Source organism: Chelonoidis abingdonii, chromosome 26 (assembly GCF_003597395.2).
Source record: "Chelonoidis abingdonii isolate Lonesome George chromosome 26, CheloAbing_2.0, whole genome shotgun sequence".
Classification (NCBI taxonomy): domain Eukaryota; kingdom Metazoa; phylum Chordata; order Testudines; family Testudinidae; genus Chelonoidis; species Chelonoidis abingdonii.
Genome location: NC_133794.1, coordinates 17802447 through 17824881, shown reverse-complemented (window position 1 = coordinate 17824881; position 22435 = coordinate 17802447). Strand labels below are relative to the sequence as shown.

Here is a 22435-nt window from a genome sequence, read left to right as displayed (position 1 = left end):
CTGAACACTTGGGATGTTTTATTCACAATCTTAAACTAGAAACTCAGTCTTGCCAATTACAACATGCATACAGAGCCCTACTGAAGTCAAATGGGGCTCCCTGCAGCAACAGCAGTCCATCTGTTTGATGTGAATCGCAGGATCAGGGCCTCACTTGCAGAATCTGAATCTCTCATGGTGTTAGATAAATCTCTCAAGTGAGTGAGGCACTGGACACTGAGTGTGTCAAGATAGAGTGAATACTGCAAGATGACTAAGGCTGGAGGAAAAAGCCCGTGGCTATCATACTGTAGTATTTGGGAAATTGCATACTATTCATGTAATTAAAGAGACTTATCATAATGCATAGGCTAAAAAGGAGTAAAGATTAAGGTTTTGCAGGCAACTTGACTATTAGGAAACAATGCACAATTCTTAGCTATGTAACTTTAATGCTTCTCTGTCAAGAGATTATTATTATTAAGGTTTTCCAATACTTCCCATTATAAGATCCTGTTTTCAGTTGCTTATAATTTTGCAGACTAACTCTTTGAGTTTAAGTTTTCCATGCCCGTTGTCTACCTCAGGCTGAATTGTTTTGGAAAGTTTCAACCAAAACAGTTTAGTTGTTTCTGAGCCTAGGGAAAATACATTGTTTTGCCACGTTAAAAAAATTCTTACGATCATCTCTAGTGACCAGATGCTTTGGAGCAGGAACTTGAAATTTGGCAGAGGGGGGCAATGAATAATCACTTCAATTATTAGGTGTAAGCAGAGAGCCTACAAGGAATGGAAGAAGGAACTGACTGCAAAGAAGACTACATCTTGGAGGTCAGAAAGTACAGACAATTGCAAAAGTCAAGCCGAGTTAAACCTTGTAAAGGAAATTAAAAACAAAATAGGAAGAAGTATTTTAGATGCAGTATATATAAATAAAAAAAGAGATCAAGAAAGAAAAAGTGGGGCTGCTATGGAGCTAGGACAGATATAGATTAAAGATAAACTAGGTATGACCCAAAAACCAAATGAATACTTTGCTTCAGTTTTCAATAGGGATGATAATGTAGAACATGGGGTCAGAGGCAGAACGGCTGATGGGAATGAGTGTCCAGATCCGAGATGAAAGCAAAACTCAGAGTTTAACGTGCTCATAATGGGGAATTGGGGTGGGGACCAGATAATGTCCATCTCAGAATACTGAGAGATCTGGCACATGAAAGTGCAAGTCAAGTAGCAGGGATTTTTAATTAATCTATGAAATTGGGGGTGGTGCTGTATCACTGGAGAATAGCAAAAGGCAGACCTATACTTAAGAAATGGAAAAAAGTGACCTTGGCAACTGTAGACCCATTAACCTGACCTCAGTTGTATGCAAGGCTTTAGAACAAATTTTGAAGGAAAAAAAATAAAGCTCTGGCAAATGAGAAAAATGCAAGATGGGTTTACCAAAGGCAGACCATGTCAGACTAACCTGATTTTTTTTTTTTTTTGACAGTTGATTTGTTTGACAAGGGAAATGCGGTAGATCTAATCTACCCTGATTTCAATAAAGCATTTGATATCATACCACATGGAAAAAATCAGTTAAACTAGAGAAGATGGAGATCAATACAAGAATTGCATGGTGAGTAAAGAACTGGCTAAAGTAGTGAAGACAACAAGTTGTGCTGAAAGAGGAACTATTGGGCTGGAGGGAAGTTACTAATGGCGTTCAAGGATGTGTCTTGGGACTGATCTTATTTCCATTAAGGAGCTTCGCATAAAAAAAAAGCTTGCTAATGAAATTTCCTGATGACAAAGTCGGGAGGCACTGGCAATACAAAGACATCTGGAATATTATACAGGAAGAACTGGGCAACCTTGATGACTAGAGCAATAAAAATAGGATGAAATTTTATAGTACAAAGGGCAAGGTCATGGACTTAGGACTAAGAACAAGAACTTCTGCTATGAGTTGGGGGTTCATCAGCTGGAAACGGCAGAGGAGGAGAATGATGTGGATGTACTAGTTGATCATGGGACAACTATAAGCCACCAGTGTGATCCAGCCACGAAAAAGGCAAAAGTGGTGCTATGATGCATCAGGTGAGGTATTTCTAGTAGAGACCAGGAACTAATAATGCCATTGGACAAGGCACTGGTAAGACCTCATCTGGAATACTTTGTACAATTCTGGTCAGCCACGTTCAGGAAAAATGAACGCAAACTGGGCAAGTCCAGAGAAGAGCTAAGAGCACGACCAGGGGAATGGAGGGCCCATCTTATGAGAGGAAACTAAAGGCCTTGTTTAGCCAGCAAAACAAAGGTCGAGAGGAGGGTCTCACTGCTCTCTCTAAATACATTGAGGGTTAAGTACGAGGGAGAAGAACAAAAGGACCATGTTGTTAGAGAACAAAGGGGATGAACTTGCTATGAGTAAACTGAGGCTGGTAATGGGAAGCGGGTTTCTAACTATCAGAGGAGGGAGGTTTTGGAACAACAAGCATGGAGGCAAGAAGTCTAAGTGGCTTTAAGATGAAGCTTGATAAGTTTATGGTATGTTGGGGTCCAGTGGACTGCACTTGAGGATCCAGAAGGTCTCCTTCATGTCTCATGTTCCTGTCTTGCCTTTTCCACTACCTCCCAGCTCTCCATCCCAGTCCTATTCACCTCACCTAACCAGTCCCAGTCTCCATTCTTCGCCCTAGTCCCAGTGTCTTTGCCCAAGCAGTTCTAGTCTCTCACTTTAGCTCCCTGTCCAAATCTCAGCTCCTTTCCCCAGCAGTTCCTTGCCTAGCCAATCCATCTCTTTTGCATCTCCTCCCTGGCCTTCATTTCTCTCCCTAACCTGTTTCTCCTCATCCAGTGGTTCCCAGTCCCAATATCAGTCTCCTCTCCACACCTCCTATGCCCACCCTGGCTCCTCTTTGCCCAGCCAGTCCCAGTTCTCATTGCAAATTCAAATGAGAGGGGATCCCAGGATCAAGCCTCAAGCAGATAGAGTGCTGTCACCCACTGAGAATTGGAAACAGCTGAACAAGAGCTTATACACGGAGGTGTGACATGACCATGGCACCAACCACCCCAGTCTCCACCTGTTGATACAGGGAAGATACTCTACATGTTTGGGGTGATATGGAAGCATGGTATATAGGGAAGAGCTATCACGGCCTATTAGAATGCAGCTGAGAGCAGTTTTGAGACAAACTTCTACAGATCCATATCTGATAGACTAATCACAAAGCTGGGACTACTGCATCTGAACCAGTCTATGGTTCACTGTGCTAGTGATTCTATCTTGTATTCTTGAGAGAAATGGACCTAAAAATGAAGAAAAAAGCAAGAGCTAATGGAGGGGAGGGAAGAGAATGAGCAAGAGGAGGGAGAGGTAAAGGGTTAAAATGTAGAAACCCTCCCCCCCTTCACTTCCCCTATAATGTTATTAAAATAGTCTCCATAATAGCAAAGCTCCCTTCATCCATGGCAGGGAGGCTAGGTTGCTCGAACTATTTTCAATCTCTGCGTCCATCTCCCTAAGCCATTTTTAAGCTCTAGGCCTCTCAAACTACTCTTTAGATGGGCCCCTCCAGCAGAAAGCAGACACAGGGTAGCCCTGGGTGGAGCACCCTGAATAACATCCCAAGAAGTGTGACATGCCACTAAACTGGAGACATTTTCAGGAATGTGGCAGGAGGTGAAATGAGTGAGCAGAAAAAACAAGGAGCTAAAAGATTAATTTAAAGTTGGTATCTAACTGGTCCTGGTTCCGTACTCCAGGCCCTCTCTCTTGTTCCTAGTCGCTGATAGAGACCTGTGGATTCTCGTTTGTAGGACTGTTTGCAGCACACACCACTGTGCAAACCCAGGATCTTGTACAGACTACTTTTCACGTAAAATATTGACGTTGCAGCCACAAAGGGTCACCGATCACTTAGGAACTCCCCATACACCTGAGAGCAAGTACCATGCCATGTCTGGGTTCAGAGGGCCAGGAATTTCCTCAGTGGCAGCCTGACAACCAACCTTCATTCCAGAATTCCTTGCTTGTGCTGCTCAGAGTCAGAGCCAAGCAGCAGCAGCCTAACAGAGACCTGCATAGCACTCCTATGGCTATAAGCCCATTCACAGGATCTGCACTGAGCCTCATACAGCAAAGAACCAGATCACGGTTCATCAAACATGTGCAGTCACCCACTGAATCATCCATTTGTTAGCACTCTCACAGGGCAGCATGCAGCACAATATTCCACAGCATTCTTCCATTCTCCACACCCTACTGTTTTAACTTTTCCTCCTTACAAGTGCCCCTCAACCACCCCCACAAAAAAAGTTCCAAGATGCAGCCACAATTTTTCTTGCCAAGGACTTCTGGATGGAATTTGCCAATGCCATGCATATTGTCCAAAGAGGCTGCTGTGAGCAGTGGGAGGGGGGGGGGGGGGGGGGGGTAGGGGAAAGGAATACCCCAACTATCCATCCCCAGTGCTCCTGCCACACCTAGGACTGCCAACTTTGCACGAACAAGTTAACAGAGCAAGAACCTTTTCAACTTCTTCCAGCCCAGATTCACATCCCTGCCTCATTCCTAGACCAGTAACTCAACATATGTCTACACTGTAAAACGAGACCTCTTGTAGCAAGTCTGAGAGCCCAGGTAAACTGACTTGAGCTTGCAGAGCTCACGCTAAGGGGCTAAACAGGGCACTATAGATGTTCAGGCTTGGGCTTGAGCCCCAGCTCTGAAACCCAGAAAGAGGGGATGGATCTCAGTCTGGGCTCCCATCTGAGCTCAACAACTGCACTGCTATTTTTAGCCCTGCGCATGAACCTCGTAAGCCTGGAGTCAGTTGACCCAGGCTCTAAAACTCACTGCCACAGGAGGTCTATTTTTGCAGCGCTGATGTATCCTCAGAGCGATCCATCTCACCTGGAGAGGAGAAAACTGCCCAGAAACCACAACTGTACCCTGCTCTCACCAGAGAGAAACATTTAATGGCCTGGCACCTTTGGCATGGATTGCCTATAATATGCAGGCTCCCGAGGAGGCACTCTGCACTAAAGCAGGGCAAGCCACTGGGAGAAGGCCTGACCTGTGCCTAGGCCTAACTTGGCACCTTTGCTGAAGGTTTGTCCTTTCAAGCATGCTGAGTGGCTCTACTGGAAGCCACAGGAGGCAGGACACATGTGATCAGATGGCATGGGACACCAAGCAAGAGGAGAGAATTTGCTCGGTCACTTCCCTCTTCTGTACTGCACAGTGGCCAGGAAGGGGAGAGATATTCCAGTCTATTGCCACACGATTCCTTTGCCAAGCCATGAATACCATAGCTCTGAACTGCTCTATGGAAAGCATAACACAACCTTCGGATTGCTGCAGGTGGGGGTTGTCATTCACTTCTGGCTGTTTGGACCTTTCACAGCAGTATTTGATACAGCTGACCATGACCTTCTGTTGACTTGTCTGCAGCACTGGCTGGAGCAGCATGGACTTGGTTTTGTGCTGATCTCTCCCATGAATTTCTGAAATTGCCTACGGCAGAGAATTTACAAGTCTGTGCTTTCAAATCTGTTCTGGGTCCTTTAACTTGCGCATTTGTATGGTAACCACTGGGATTTCCTTTTTCATAGATATGGGCTACATTACGCCCCACTAAAATGACTTATTACCACTTGACTCTACACACTCTAGTGCTAGCCAGTTGCCAGCATGGTGTTGAAGGGTAGCTACCAGAGAATTCTATTAAATTAAAATCACAACAGGCTGAAATGTTATTAACTGGACAAGAACGCTCATTAAATCTGGTTTCTTTAGCAAGCAGTTTTGATAACATGATTATACCACCAACCCATGTAAGAGGCCTGCATGTTACACATTAGCCACTGATAAATCTTCTCTTACTAAACTGTCTTTTAACTATCTTCATACTAAAGCAAGTGGAAGTTCATTGCACAGAGAATGGATATGGCAGAGATACTAAATAGTGGTTTATTATCCCTAAAGTTAACTATTACTGGACACAAAGTTACCTGGGTCCCAGAGACTAAAGATTTAATTACCAGGATTCAATGACCAAACATAGGCTGAATCCCAGTTTGTCACCAGGAAGAGGAAGAAGCTCAAGCACTCTGTCACTGGCTGGCTGGCTAACCCTGGGCAAATCACATCACTGCTCTGTGCCTTGGTTTCCCTTTCTGTAAAATGTAGGATTCCCAGCCTACACTGCTGTAAAAAGGACAGCATCTTATCATACTATGATATGTTTGAAACATATGACAGATATGAACAGGCTTTTAACTAGACTCAGGTTATCAACCCATATTATCCAAATGCTACCAATACAGTTTCACACTGATCAGAAAGGTATTATCAACTTATACTTTAACACGGGTACTAAATACCTTGTAGAGTCTCTCTCTCTCTCTCAGGCACTTATTGATAGTATCTGAGTGCCTCACAATATTTACTGTATTTATCCTCACCACCACTCACCTATGAGCCAAACCAGGTCTATTATCCCCATTTCACAGATAGGGAAATGAAGCAGAGAGTGTGAAGGTCACACAGGAAGTCTGACACAGCAGGCACTTGAACCCAGCTCTCTCAAGTTTTAAAGCAGCTCCCAAACCACTGCACCATCTTTCCTCACTAGAAAGAGCCATTTTCTTTATGTGACAGGCTGTGAAGGTATATCTGGTCAGCCTGTTAACTACATTTTTGTTCTGTGAGCACCATCTATGAAGATTTGGCTTTGCACATTCATTCTGGAGCAGAAGCCTGACACCTACTGCAGAGACTATGTCTGGGAAGTTGACACAGAGCAACTAAGGGTCATCAATATTGCCTAGCTCTCCCCTGCTAGAATGGTGGGGTTGCTATGGGCAGGCCACTGACTTGAACAACTCTCTGCCCAGAAGCCAGTACGGGGATTAGAGAATGGAAATTCCCCAGCAGAAGAGCAGGGGTAGAACAGGTGTCAGAGTCTGCTTTAAAAGAGACATGCTCTCTAAGCAACTATGCAGTTTCATTGCCAGAAACAGAAGACACAGCTAGAGAGAGTGCAGCCAGGTAGAACTTTGCCTCCTCTTTGGCTCAGGCCAAAACCAGGACTCTCAAAGAGGGGCAAGATCAGATTGAGAGTTCTACATTCAGAATTTTTTTTTCTTAGATTTGTAACTTCCCTGTGTTTTCTAAGAGTACAGCATGTGAATGGGAAACCCTTTAGCATAGCCTGTTTGGTGCTTTACTGCCACGGTGTCCCTGAAGGGCATAACTAGGAAACCAGAACTCTCTCAGCCAGGTAGACTCTGGGGGAACCTGTCTAAGTAACTGGGGCTTGGGAGAGCTGGTTCTGGGGTCCAGGCAGCTGCCCCAGAAGGGTGTCAGATCCAGGAGTGTGCAAGACAGAACCAGAGCTAAGATCAAAGACTAGTCACTGCCCAGACCTAAGGTGCTGAGCATGTGGGACCCCATCACAACAAACTGATAACCATTCAGAAAGAGGGACTGGACCAGGTTATGTCACAAATTTTATCCGTCAGGGCTAGATCCTGCCAGTTGCCAAGCACCCTCAGTTCTCACTGATGTGGGCGGACCTTCACACCTCCCCAGATCCGGCCCTCAGGTAATGGTATCATGGGAGGTGGTGATTAGAAGCCAATAACTGAAATTAAACAAAATCCAGGCCTGAAAATCTTTTCAGTATTAGAGTGCCTTGACTATGGAAGATACAGCAGTTGTATCTCTCCCAAAATGGAGTCTGTGGAAGCATTTAAACACAGATGTGACACTGCATTTGATTGTATTTATTAAAAGGCACTCAGAAGAGTTCTGTGGCACCTTAAGAAGAGTTCACTCCTACCCATTGCCTCTACAGAGTGTTGTCCTTTCCCGGTACTCTACTAGTTAGGATATCCAGTTCCTTCTGGCCAGCTACAAGATGCGCCTTTGTGAACCATTTCACCTCCTTTGGGCACTCTCTCTGCTCCACCAAGGTCCGTTGTACTTAGTGAGGAACCCAGATGTGAACACTGGACCCTGACTGCAGCTTTACTAGTGAAGAGGGAATGTCTCGCATGTGCATGTCCCAAGGCAGCACACAGGAGGCCTACCCAAAGGTTTTGTACCAGTATGCATCTGACAAGTGGGTATTCACCCACGAAAGCTCATGCTCCAATACGTCTGTTAGTCTATAAGGTGCCACAGAACTCTTTGCTGCTTTTACAGATCCAGACTAACACGGCTACCCCTCTGATATTTGGTTAGAAGTGTGATCCTTCTTTTCTTATAAACCAGTGGTGTTATACCAATACAAACCCTAGTGTGAATACTTACATTGGTTTAAAAGTGCCTTTTATACCACATAATTATCCTCCTCATATGGAAACAGTTATACCAATAAAACCTCTTAAGCTATACTGATCAGATTATCACTATTTGTATTACCATCATGCCTAGGAACGCTAGTTGTTGTCCAGGGTCCTATTGTGCTAGATGCTGTACAAACAAAAAACAGACAGTCCTTTTGCCTAGAATCTAACTTGTTAAAATGTACTGTACTATACCAGTCATGTGCACACAATGCCTTTAATTTGGGGCTTTTCCAAGAGATCACCACATACTCATCTGATTTCTCTACTCTCCATCTAGTTCCTGCTCTATGTTGCTCGTTAGAAAGCTGCATTACCCCAGATTTGTTTCTAATCATTCCTTGTCCCCAGCACATAATCTGGATTTAACAACATTCCATTTCACGCTGACGCTTAAACACTTCTTTAAACTTCCCAAGTCCTTGTGCCATTTCATGCTCCTCCATCCCCCAAATTTGGAATAGGCAGTTTGGGTTATTTTACCAGCTCCTCCAGATCCCTGGCCCAGAGAATCTCATCCCAACATGGCACAGCAGTACTCCTAGTTACTCTGAGCAGATCATGAGACAGCTGTGTCCTGCTGCGAGGCAGATGTCTTTCCAATAACCAGCAGATACTTTTGTGGAACTGGATCAAAGAAACATTTAGAAATATTATGCTCATTAAGTTTCCCATTGCTATTAAATGTGGAATTTTTCAAGCCAACGAGGTTAAGAGAAGGGTTTCACTCCAACCACAAACTCCAATCTCAGCCCAGCTGACTTCACAGAACCCTTTGCTCTAACCAGAGTGTGACACAGCCCACTAACACACTGGGTGAAGAGAAATGGTCCATGCTTGCATGTGTGCCACTGCACGACGGGTATACAATGCTTTCCTTCCATCCTATCCGCAGAGACCTAGGGCTTGGCTACATACAAATTTATCCTGGTTTAATTAAACAATGTAAACCAATGTGGTGTAAACACATGTGAATATGCTTATATCAGTCTAGACTGTCCATACCCACCTGACAGCCAGTTTAACTAAACTGTTTAAGAAAAACCACACACACACACACACACACATTCACATTACAGTTACCCAGGTTTAACTACTGTGTTTAGACCAGGTCCTGGTAACTTCTTTCCCAGTTCCCTTTAGACTCAGACTCATAGACTCATAGGTCAGAAGGGACCAATATGGTCATCTAGTCTGACCTCCTGCACAAGGCAGGCCACAGAACCCTACCCATTCACTTTTATAACAACCCCCAACCCATGACTGAGTTATTGAAGTCCTCAAAATTGTGGTTGCAAGCCTCCAGCTGCGCGATCCCCGCAGGGCCCATGTGCCCCCGCGCTGCCAGGGGAGGCGAACCTCCGGGCTCTTGCCATCGGCCTTGGGAATTCTTCCGCCCAAATATGGCAATCAGCTAACCGAGCTGTGGGACTCCACGCCACGGCAGCGATTTCTCTGCAGAACTCCGTTCTCCTCCCACTCCCTCGACGCACTGGCCGACTTATTGCTGATTCCAGATCCTTGACCAAATTACTATCCATCTAATCCCCTCTTCTTATCAGCTTAGTCTTTAGCCGTCCGTCTTTTTGCCCTACTATTCCTCGGGCTGTGTCCAGACTTCCTCCCCTATGGTTGAACTTTCCTCTATTTCAGTCTAAATTCTTCTCGTTTGTATCATTTGTCATCTGGTGCCTACATTGGATCACTTTTTCCTTCCTCGCTACGTTTCCATGATTATTTATGGGCAGCTACCCGGCCTTTCTTATTGCCCGGCATAAACAGCCCTTTTGAGTTTCTTTCATAAGGCGGTTGTCTTCCTGGTCGCCTAGCTGCCATCTCCACCTGTTCCAGTTGATTCATCTTTTATATGGGCACCGACGGCACACGTTTCAGGTGGCGTTGCCAGCGTTATCTCGGTCCTAACTCCTTCTCCTTGCTGGTACCTCGCCGATTGCATTCCTAACGCCTTTGCTTTTTAAGCATATACATTGGCGGCTCTAGTCTCCTGCTTCACCATATCAAGGTCTTCTCCTCGCCGTTCGCTTCCATGTGCTGTCCCACGTATATCTAAATTCTTTATCCCTAAGTGCTGACCTTGCTTTCATTTATTTTTCTTCTTTCCTCCGATTTTACGGTGGTCAGATCTTCCTGCTGTTCCAGGTCTTCTCTTTTGGTTGCACTACCCCCTTTGTGTATCCGCTTTTGCCCATTCCGCTCTTTGTGGCAAGGTAGGTAGAAAAGATTAATAAGGATCGGTTTTTGGGAATTTGAGGCTCGGGACCTGTTCCAGCTGCAGTTGACCCCCTCGGTCGCCGCTGGAGTTCCCGTTACCCAGATTCTTATCCACCTTCAACTTTCTCTTTCATCCCATCTTTTCCATTTACTCGTTCCCGTGCGGAACGTTGTCCCGCTTACTGAACTCGAGGTATTGATCTACCATTTCGTATCTAGTATCCTCCCTTTCACGAGGAGTAGGTTGTTGGCCGGATTTTCTTGAGTAATCATGTTGAATTCGGTCTCATTCATGCCTCATGTCCTTAACTACTTTCTCCCTTATTTTTTTTCAAGACTATCTCCAGACCGTCAAGCTAACGGTCTATTCATCCCGGATACTTTTATTCCTTTCTAATCAATTAGGAGCTACGTTAGCAATTCTCGTCGTTACGGTCAACCCCCGGTTATCGATTGCTTAAAATTCTCTGCTAACGGGCTCGCAATTTCAGCGCCAGTTCCTTTATTCTCGGATGGGATTTGTCCGGGCCTCCGGATTTCTTCCGATTAAGCTGTTCAGTTTGGCTCTCCTCAGATGCGTATTTCACCTTCATATCCACATTCCGTTTATCTCCTATATCCCTTAAATCCTCACCTAATCTTAATTAAAAAAACTGGAGCAGTACTTTTTAGATATTGGCCTGTCTAGGTTATCCTTACTCTCCGTTCCATCCTCCGTGTATAGCGTGCCCCTTCTTCTTCTTTGTTTCTTCTTCTTATATGTGGCTTTAGAGTCCTTTTCTATTGGTTTTGATTCCTTTGCAGCGGTCCAGTCTGATGCGCTTTTGCCTTCTCTCCTTTATCCTTACTGTCTGACCTCCTAGGTTAGCTTCAACTTGCTAATCCCGCCTTTTCTTCCACTCCCTATAAGCTTTCTGTCTTTCCTTAATCCTTCTCTAGTGCTTGCTCATCCGCTTGGCCTAACAATTCTCTGCCCATTGGTTTTTTCCTCCCTTTCTTGGCTGCACGGCTTCGCATCGTTTTCCGCGCTGCGAACTTAAAGTTAATTGCTCGCTTCTCGCATTTAATCCAAGTTCCTCGCGGTAATCACTTCCCTAACTACTTTCTTAACTCTTTAAAATTAGCCCTCGGAAGTCGGAACCCTAATCCGCTAGATCTACGTTTGTTATCCTTCCATCTGTTTGAACTGAATCGCTCTGATCATCGAACCAAGGTTGTCCCCTCCCCATTTTTCTCACGGTCTTCCCCACCTGTCAACCGAACCACTCTAATGGTCCCCGTGTTAGGCTACTTACTCTTGTGAAGATCCATCCGCTATCACATCCAGAAAAATCTGACCCCTATTATTCTTGCAAGCACTCGTCCTCCAGTCTATATCCGAGAAGTTGAAGTCTCCCATGATCACACATTTCCCCTTTGTGTTTACTTTAGAGCACCAGGCTGCCAGCCCAGCCTATTCCTTGTGGCTTTATCAAGGGATGTAATCAGGTTTGATTGGAATCATCTAGCCCTGCATCCTCCAAGCCATCAAACTGTCATCATTTACATGTTTAAAGCTTCCACATGATCATAGAAGCTTAGCTAATGCCGCCTTTGTTCCCATATGGCTCCTCTTGAAGGCTCAGCTCTCTGCTGTTCTCCATCCTTCTGGCAAGTCCCCTAGGTTAGTGATTTATTGCAAATTATTGCTAACAAGCCCACCATTTCTTCTTCTATGGCCTTCAAAACCTTTGCATGGAAATGGTCAGGGCCAGCCCACTGAAGTATGTTTATCCTATCTGATCTATGATGTGACCAGTCTCATCTGTCATGATCTGCAGTCACACCACCTAGTTACAATCCTGTAGGCTCCCAAACACAGCAGGGCTGGGCATGGCCATTACTGGGTTGGGAGACCCCCAAAGAACAAGGAACTAGCATGGGTGGCTCAGCAGGATGCAGGGGCCTGACCACTTGTACTCATTAGAGATCCTATGGCCCTTTTTGTTAATGAAGGAATGTTACCCATGGTATCCCCAGGCAAAAATTTTATGAGGATTTTGCCTCATAAAATTGCCCTTGCTTTTTCATTTGGATATGGCATTTCTCTTCACTTCCTGTCCTAAACACATGTGCAGTGCTGATGTGTACATTTAAGTCTTAGACTTTCACATTTCACTGGCAGTCAAAGACAACCTCAATACATAAAGTGGATGATTCTGCCACCCTTACTCATGCGAGCAATCTCATGGATTAGACCCTAAGTTTGTAAAGCACTTGGGGTAAGACATTGCGTAAATGTAAATAATCATTCAGGCTTATGCCAGTAATTTGCCAATTCAGTTCCCTGAAGTGATAGTCTTGTGGAATCCAAATTACTGTCATCCACTTTGGCCTTTAACACATTAGGTGTTTAACACAGTAAGAGCTGCCTTGGAAGTTACTAGAGATGATGCATGAGTAATGAGAGACATTTCAAGGATGTTTCTTTATCCCTCTCACCCCTCTCCCCCAAACAGCTAACAGAATTTCAAGCATGGAAGTCATTGGGGGCTCAACAAATCCACCACACCCTCCCAAAGCTGCACAGTTGCAGATGCCAGCTCTTATTCATGTGGTGCACTGTCTGCTCCAACAGATAAGGTTCTAATGCAACAAGTATTTGTCTTACCAGCATAACACCACCATGGACAATAAGCTTTAACAGACTGCTTTAACTGAAGCTAGAGGTTCAATAAATACTACAGCTTTTTAAACTGTGCACCAAGCTGCCTATTCACTGAGGTCGTTAATAATACAAATAACCTACCCTTGTTAGGCAGGAGAGTCCTGGTAGTCTACTTGGTCTTCACCATGAGTTCTGGCCACCAGGAGAAGATCTAGTTTTAACAAACCCAGGGGTAGGGGAGCGGAAGAGTCCCAAACACACACACTCCCCACTCCTGAGGTTTCCAGCTCAACCAAATGAAAACAAAACAAACCGTCTAGGAAACGGCAACACTGGACTGATGCTGCAAAGTGCTGATCACCTGCAACTCCCACTGAAGGCAACAGGAGTTGGGGCTCAATCCCAAAAGGTTTTGATAGATTCGAGGCCAGAAAAGACCAGTCTGACTTTCTGTACAACGCAGGCCAGGGAAACTTCCTCCAAATAATTCCTAGAGCAGGTCCTTTAGAAAACCACCCAATCCTGATTTTAAAATTGCCAATGAAGGAGAATCCACCATGACTGTTGGTAAATTGTTCCAGTAGTTAATTACTCTCACTGTTGAAAATTTATGCCTTATTTCCAGTCTGAATTAGTCCAGCTTCAACTTGTTAAGCTAGAAACATCGGGATGCAGTGTGTTTTCTTCCCTAGCCCTAGGTTTGTTAAAATTAGATCTGCTCCTATTGGACAGACTTCATGGTGAAAAATCAAGGAGACTATACCAGGACTCTCTTGCCATTGGATCACGTTATACTTTTCTCTGCTAGACCAAGGAGCCCATTATTAAATATTTGTTCTCCATGCAGATACTTTTAGACTGCAATCAAGTCACCCCTTCACCTTAAGCTAAACAGATAGAATCCCTTGAGTCTCCCATTATAAGGCATATTTTCTAATTCTTGAACCATTTTCATGGTTCTTCTCTGAATCCTCTCCAAGATTGACACCAATAAGTTGAATTGTGGACCCCAGAATTGGATACAGAGGTAAAATAACCTCTATACTCCTACTTGAGAGAGTCCCCTGTTTGTGCATCCCAAAATTGCATTAGCTCTTTTGGCCACAGCATCATATTTGTAGCTTACATTTAGCTGATTATCCACCACAACCCCCAAATCTTTTTCAGAGCCCCTGCTTCCCAGGATAGAGTCCCCCATACTGTAAGTATGGCCTATAGTCTTTGTTCCTAGATGCAGACATTTACATTTAGCTATATTAAAATACACACTGTTTGCTTTCACCCAGTTTACAAAGTGATCTAGATCACTTTGAATCGTGACCTGTTCCCTACTTCTCCCCCAATTTTTGCCATCTGCAAACTTTACCAGTGATGATTTCATGTTTTCTTCCAGTTAACTGACGATGAAAAAAAAAAAAAAGTTAAATGATGCAGAGCCAATAACCGATCCCTGCTGGACACCACTAGAAATATCAATGATTATTCCCCATTTACAATTACATTTTGAGACCTATCAGGTGCTGAGAGCCTTCAGGTTTAATGTTATTTGTTCCAAGTGAGTGGCAGTTCTTGGGTTGCTTAGACACAGGGTCAAGAGGCCCCTAATCTGACACCTTGCACTTCCCCTCTCCTCCAGCACCAGGTTTGCAATAAATAATAATAATAATAATAATATATTCCTTGTATGTCACACATACCCTTCCCCAAATACATGGTTCATGCTTTTCTGAAATAAAAGCCAGTGCCAGCAGTTATAAGTAAGGCTAAGATTATGTCATGGAGGTCACGGATTCCATGAATTCCAGAGACCTCCATGATATTTTCCACTTCAGCCTCAGGGTGGTGGAGCTAGAGTTGTCAGCTGGTGGGGACCCCAGAGCTCCCAGCTGCTGCAGGTGGCAGGGAGAACCCTAGAGCTCTCAGCCACCACAGGCAGGATCTTCCTCCCCTCCTCCAGCAGGGCTCAGGCTCTCATCTCTCCATCAGACCCATTTTGTAACAATTATTTTTAGTAAAAGTCACAGACAGGTCACGGGCTTCTGTGAATTTTTGTTTCTTGCCTTGACCTGTGCTGACTTTTACTAAAAATAGCTGACAAAAATCTTAACCTTATTTACGAGCAACCCTACAACAAAGGGAAGTGTACATGTTTTACTCTTCCCTCACTCCTTCCAAAGGAGTCAGAGCATTTTACGGACACCTACCAAGCCCCACAACCCATCAAGGATATAGGGAAGGATTGCACTGTCTAAGCCAATCAGAAGGTAGAGATGCTGAACAATGATTGACCCACACCTGTACAGTTTTCCAGCAAATTTTTATACCAGATTATGCAAATCCCTTCCCTCCAATGGGCTATTGCTCTCACAACTCCCTGTCCCCAGCCAGTACCCAGCCACCACCTGATCAGCATCCTATACTGCAAAAAAAGAAAATCATCAAAAAAGAGCTCTCCAAACTAGAGACTTTCATAAATAACCAACCTTCCACACAAACGGACTTTACTAAAATAAGATAGGAGATCTACATTACACACTTCTCCTCTCTACAAAGGAGACAGGAACATAAGCCGTCTAAAATCCTACCTGCCACATGGGGCCACAACAGCGGAACCCCTCACTCACCCAGCAATATTGTCAATTTATCCAGCTACACACTCAACTCAGTAGAAGAGTCTGCCCTATCTCAGGGACTGTCTTTTTGCCCCACAACCCCCACAAACATGATACAGTTCTGTGGTGATCTGGTGATCTCCAACTCAAAGAATACTTTCAAGATAACACTGAACAGTGCACTGATACAGAGATACCCCTACACCAACAGCACAAGAAGAACGCCACATGGACTCCTGAGGGTCGAAATGACAGTCTTGACCTATACATAGAATGCTTCTGCCGATGTGCACAGGCAGAAATACTGGAAAAACAATGTCACTTGCCTCATAACCTAAATTGTGCAGAACGCAATGCCATTCGCAGGAAGGAGACTCTGGAAAAAGAATTCCAGCACTATTTCAACAGCTTCCACCCCACCATCAACCTCACCCAGGACCAATCTACACAGGAGGTCCACTTCCTAGATACCACGGCACAAGTAAGTGACAGTCACGTTAATACCATCCTATACCAAAAACCCACTGGCCACTATGCCTACCTTCATGCTTCCAGCTTCCATCCCAGACACACCACACGATCCATCGTCTTCAGCCAAGCGCTGAGGTATAACCGCATTTGCTCCAACCCCTCAGACAGAAACCAACACCTACAAGATCTTCACCAAGCATTCTCAAAACTACAATACCCGCACGAGGAAATAAGGAAACAGATCAACAGAGCCAGATGTGTACCCAGAAACCTCCTGCTGCAAGACAAGCCCGAGAAAGAAACCAACAGAACTCCACCGGCCATCACCTACAGTCCTCAGCTGAAACCTCTCCAACGCATCATCAGTGATCTACAACCCATCCTGGACAATGATCTGTTGCTTTCAGAGGCCTTGGGAGGCAGGCCAGTCCTCGCCCATAGACAACCTGCCAACCTTAGAGATATTCTCACCAGCAACCACACCATAGTAACTCAGGAACCAATCCATGCAACAAACCTTGATGCCAACTCTGCCCACATATCTACACCAGCGACATCAGCCACATCATCACCGGTTCATTCACCTGCACGTCCACCAATGTAATATAGATCATGTGCCAGCAATGCCCCTCTGCTACGTACATCACCAAACTGGACAATCCCTACGTAAAAGGATAAATGGACACAAGTCAGATATTAGGAATGGCAATATACAAAAACCTGTAGGAGAACATTTTAACCTCCCTGGACACACAATAGCAGGTTTAAAGGTAGCCATCCTGTAGCAAAAAAAACTTCAGGACCAGACTCCAAAGAGAAACTGCTGAACTTCCGTTCATTTGCAAATTTGACACCATCAGTTCAAGATTAAACAAAGACTGTGAATGGCTAGCCATCTACAAAAGCAGTTTCTCCTCCCTTGGCGTTCACACCTCAACTGCTAGAAGGCGGCCTAATCCTCTCTGATTAAACTAACCTCGTTACCTCTAGACTGATTCTTGGAGAGAATGAATTTAGGCATGAGTTTTCCAGGCCTCCCCTCAGACAGCACAGAGATTGCATTCATAAAATTATACAAAGCAATACAAGTCCATGCTCAACTAACACAGTCTTGCGAGCTCACACACCTATCTCACCTGGAGAGGCCACTGTTACTGGAGATAATATATCACAGCCTCCTTCCCCCAAAACTATTTCCCAGCCAGGATTCCTGGGTGCAGTGGGTGGAGAATGAAGCTTAGATAACACACATCTGAGCCAGATTAGCTATGCACCTGTTCCCAGGTAGAGAACTTCTCTCCATAGCTCTTAGTATAGAAACATGCAATAGCAGGAGGGCATCACACAGAGCCCAAAAAGATAACTGGCAAGCCAAAGGTTTCTGGGAGGTACAGCTTTTCAGAGCAACAAGGAGACTGTAACCAATGGAATATTTTGTGCCTATGAACGCCACTTAGCAAAGAAAAGAAATCACTCCAAGTTCTCCAGGGTTCCTATTTCCATCTGCTGGCAGAGGAGTCTATCCCCACAGCTCTGGACTGGTACAAAGAGAACAAGTGGGAGGTAGTGCAATCCACAGATGTGCAAAGGGCGTAGTTAGGTCTCCCAGTGCAGGATTCATGTGTCATTATATAATGCCTGCATCTGTAACTTTCACTCCATGCATCTGAAGAAGTTTACCCATGAAAGCTTATGCCCAAATAAATCTGTTGTTAGTCTTTAAGATGCCACTGGACTCCTTGTTGTTTCAATGCAGAACTGTTCGTATGTGTTTTATAGATAGAAACACTGCACTTTAAGATATCCAGAGGATTACTGTGCTATGCTCTAAACAAACAGTAACATTTTTTACATGGTTCACATACTCAAGTCACTAAATTACCAAGTGCCACTGGCGTTTCAGCATCTGACTGGCACCATTTAATGGGTCTGACAAGTCTAAATGAATTGAGCAGTTAGTTTTGACTGTGGCAAGCAGAACTCCCAAGAGCTATCACTTCATGACTGCCACTGAATTTTACATCCCTGTCTGTGGTGCTGAAATTGATCATTACAATGTTGCTAAATTACCAATTAACGCATTACATTTGGATTCTCTTCTGGTTGCCCCAACAAATGTATAAGCTTAAACAAACTAGAACAGGAACTGTTCAGCATGGCTGTATCATCATCATCACACTCCCTCCAGCTTCAAAACTCTCAACATCACAAGGGGAAAGATCTTGGAGCTATTCACCTAGGAAGGAAGCCCAGTGCTGCACTCATATCCACAGCCTAGCTGCGGATAGGAGATCTCCATGTGGAACACCACTAATTCCTGGACCTTTGAGAAAGTGAATCCAGGAAAGATGGGGGAGGAGGGGAAACAGCTGTTAAAGGCCCAATGCACAGGAGGTTTCATCAACTGAGTGCTACAAGGAGCTGCATGCCAAGACAGAGGTTGCATGGCTGGCCACTGCAGGCGGGTTGATCACCAGGGAGAGTCCACTGCCAAGAAGGCTCAAAAGACATCTGCTAGCCAGAGGCCAAAACAAAAGATGAGGGGGTCCCTCCCCACAGCCCCAGCCTGGAGCAAGTGAGATGACCAGATATACACCCCCTCCCACTACCATTAGATGCTGGGAAAGGCTACAGGTGTAGGGAAGGAAAATGATGCTGTTCATGGGACTTTGCTTTTTTTAGGTGCCTCTGGTGTGTAGATACCTAATAAATTTGAATGCCTCCCCCATCACTTCCAGCAACCAGAGGATGGGATGTCTTGACTTCACCCACAGCTTCCTGACAGACTCCTCCCTCATTTCCTGCAAACATTTCCAGTGTCTGCCTCTCTCACTGCTCAGAGCAGCAGCAAAGGAAAACTAGCAGGGATTCTAATCAGTTTCACTGCAGCCTGCAGGGTCCTGAATAGCAGCAGCTGCATTAAGCAGTGTGTCCTTAACTCACTCTGCAAATGAGCAGAAGTGGGGTGCTGAAACAGTCTGCAGACTCAGGAAGACTTGCTGCTCTGCTGTCCCATTTAGAAGGTTTCCAGCACCACCACAAATACCAGGTATATTTTAAAATGAAAATTAAACTCTGTAGCAATCTAGGCTTTTGACCTCCCTTCTGTTCACCAGGAAAGAGGCTTTGACTTGCCATTAGCCAATGGTATTTGAGTGTCACCTGTCGATTTAGGGTGTGGAACTTACCTGCCACGTTGTGTGCTTCCAAAGCAACATCTGGCTCCTGGCGGGCTAGAGGCAAGAAAAAAGTAGGATCCTTCTTACAGCTGCACATATCATCAGCACCTGAATTCCCTCTCTTATCTCTGTTCATGGCTGCCACGTTGTCGGAAACATAGAAGGCAGTCTCCTTGAGATCAGTCCTCCCTTCCACTGATGTCCCTGATAAAGCTGCACTCTCCAGAGGCATTTTTGCATCTTTAACAAAAGCAGCTATTCTCTGTTCACCTTGGGGGCACTCAAGGGCAGAAAAATCTTCTTTGTTTGGCTCCAGTGTCATTAACACAGTTTTGCCTCCATCACACCAATGCGCGCTTTGCTGCTCTGATGAAGGAGAGACAGCTTTCTCCATTCCTCGCAGATTCTGTTGTGTCACTTAGGAAAAAACAAACATCAGGACTTCATAGGATTCACAGGCAGCTGTAGCCAGAAAATCTAAAAAGGGAAAAGAAAGTGATGAGGATTTCTCAATTGCAGAAAGTGATGAACCTTCCTAGGTCACACTTGCTCTCTTTAGTCCCGATGGCATGACCTGGAGTAACAACAGATAGTAACAAAAGAATCTTATTGTGCCTTTCAGCCCAACACCTTTACAGTGTCACTACATGACTGGCTTCAAGTGGGGCAAAGCAGCAGCTGTTTCAGCTGTAAAGTGAAAATATCAATACCCAGTTGGTTAAACTCCAGTATGGGATGTAACCAGGACACCGGGATCCATGCCCTTAGTGCTATGGGATTTCAGGATGCAATTGGTCAGGACCTTCATTTTACATTGCCATATGTAAACATGGCACCTCTGGCAGCACAGTGCTCTCTATAGCCATGCTGGAGCGTTGAAGCTTTTACGCCAAGAGCTTGTTGAGCCTAGGAGCATTTCACGGTGAGGCAGGAGGGCTGGGGGAATGAGAAAGAACAATATAGTGCCCAAGGCACCACATGACACTCTAGGAGACTGACCTGCTTAGCAAGATTCTGCATCAGTCCCTGGCCACAGGGTTAGCATGGAACAAGGAAGAAAGGCTAAAGAGGTTATACAGGTGAGAAGGGCAGTTCAGAGCCAGAGAGTGGAAGAAGCTGCCAAATGGCCAATACAAAGACTGGGAAACTGTTGAATATCTGCTTTGGGAGCAGTGTATCTTGCTGATACCTTCGTCCCCTCCTTGCTGGAGGAGTCAATGGGGAAAGATACAAGATGTCTGAAGTTACCCACTGGCGATATAGACCTTAATGACATGCCAGCATATGTATGTATACATAAACATTGGTCTTGAGTCTGTGTGTATCATGAGCTGTTCTGCAGAAGGGCAGGATTATTCCACTGGTCCCTACCATGCACCATCTCTCCTCATTCACAGGCTAACACTGCACATTTCCATCACACATTGTAGCATGGTGCAAATGAAGAGCAACAGAGCTCCCTGTTACCTCTGAGCATTTGCTGTCTCCAAGTTTCATGTTTAGTGTTGACCTAACACGAACTCTCCTAAAAAGGAGAAACACACAACTTCCAATATCCCATATAATTACACGTATCCACTCTCTGTGACAGGTTCAGGTATTTTCATGGCCTACACACTCTCCCTTTATATCACCAGAGGCTACTACTAGCTGCAGTTAAATTTTTTAAAATGGCATTTCATGCTGGTGAAAGGTACCATGTTAACAGACTATTTCTCCCCAAGTAGGTACAGCAGCAGAAGTGCCAACGTATCTCCCACTGCCCACCCCCAGGGATAAGAAGTTTGCTACATGGCAACTTGTTGAGGCCACCAACAAAGAGGCCAATCACGCTGTAGTTCTGAAAAATGGACACCTACCTAAGCAGGATCTGAACTGAAACTAGCCACTCACTTCATGTAACCCAAAGAGAAACAGATTTCAGTTACCACTGTCCTGGGATGCACCTGAACCAACAAAATAGAGGCTAAAGACTTGGCACAACCCCTTACCATCTCCCCAGGGATTTATACTGCTACTCATACTGAGTGTGCCTCACAAGTCACAGACACCCTACACACACACACACACAAGTTTGGGTCTCTTCCCACCTCCACCCCTCTGCCTGTTGAGGGGTTTGGGGAGAGGGGGGAGAAAGAAGAGAAATGCTCAGCTAGTTATTCTTCCTGGGAGGTGGGCTTTATTATAGGGAAGCAATTGGAGACAAGATTTTGCCCCGAAGGCAATGAAATTTAGGACTGTTCTAGTCTCTCATGGAAGTAAAGTTCCCCAGCTATGGGCCAGCAACTGAGAATGCTCATGTCCCCCGGTTCCCATGAGCAACTCATCCTATTGACAGTTCTACTGTTCCTGAGGGCCACAGCTTCATGGTAGGTCCTGACTGCAGAGACAGTTCCAGCCCACTGAGGGCTTTGGGACTTTGAACTTGTTCTAGTATTAAGTAGACAGTCCGTGTAGTGTCTGGGGTACAGGACGATTGGCTCCTGTCAATGTGTGTTACTTAGCAGAATAGGCATTACGTGTCGACCCAGCAGGAGCTTCAAGATCTTTCCTTAAATTCATAGCAACCATGCATTGCATTAGCCATGCCTAGAGTTTGCTGCCGCTAGGTTTGCATCTGTCCCAGTGAGACTCACCATCCTAATTAGCCGCAGGTGTAAGAAAGCAACTGTAGCATCACTTGCTACTGGGGCATGGACCTAATAAAGCAGTGGTTCTCAATTTTTTTTTTTTTTTTTTTTTTTTTTTTTTTTTACTGGTGACCCTTTTCACATAGCAAGCCTCCAACTGCGACCCCCCCCTTAAATATATAAAAGTGTTTTTAAGTTATAACACCATTATAAATGCTGGAGGCAAAGTGGGGTTGGAGTGGGGGGGTCACGAGCTGTCAACCTCATGTGATAACATCACAACCCCCTGAGGGGTCCCAACCCCAGTTTGAGAACCCCTGCAATAAAGTATCAGAGGGG

General features: G+C 45.0%; 1 protein-coding gene across 10 annotated transcripts in view; it reads right to left on the bottom strand.

The window, feature by feature from the left end:
- WIZ (WIZ zinc finger) overlaps positions 1 to 19943 on the bottom strand; it is a 165534-nt gene extending 145591 nt beyond the window's left edge. For 6 of the 10 annotated variants that reach the window (XM_032775526.2, XM_075061014.1, XM_032775527.2 and 3 more), the window contains exon 1: positions 19476 to 19943. In XM_032775526.2, coding sequence (XP_032631417.1) covers positions 19476 to 19860 — 385 coding nt within the window. In that variant the 5' untranslated portion in view covers positions 19861 to 19943. The remainder of the gene's footprint in view (positions 1 to 19475) is intronic. The other 4 variants (XM_032775535.2, XM_032775532.2, XM_032775529.2 and 1 more) reach the window with 4 other exon arrangements.
- Between the last annotated feature and the right edge of the window lie 2492 nt (positions 19944 to 22435).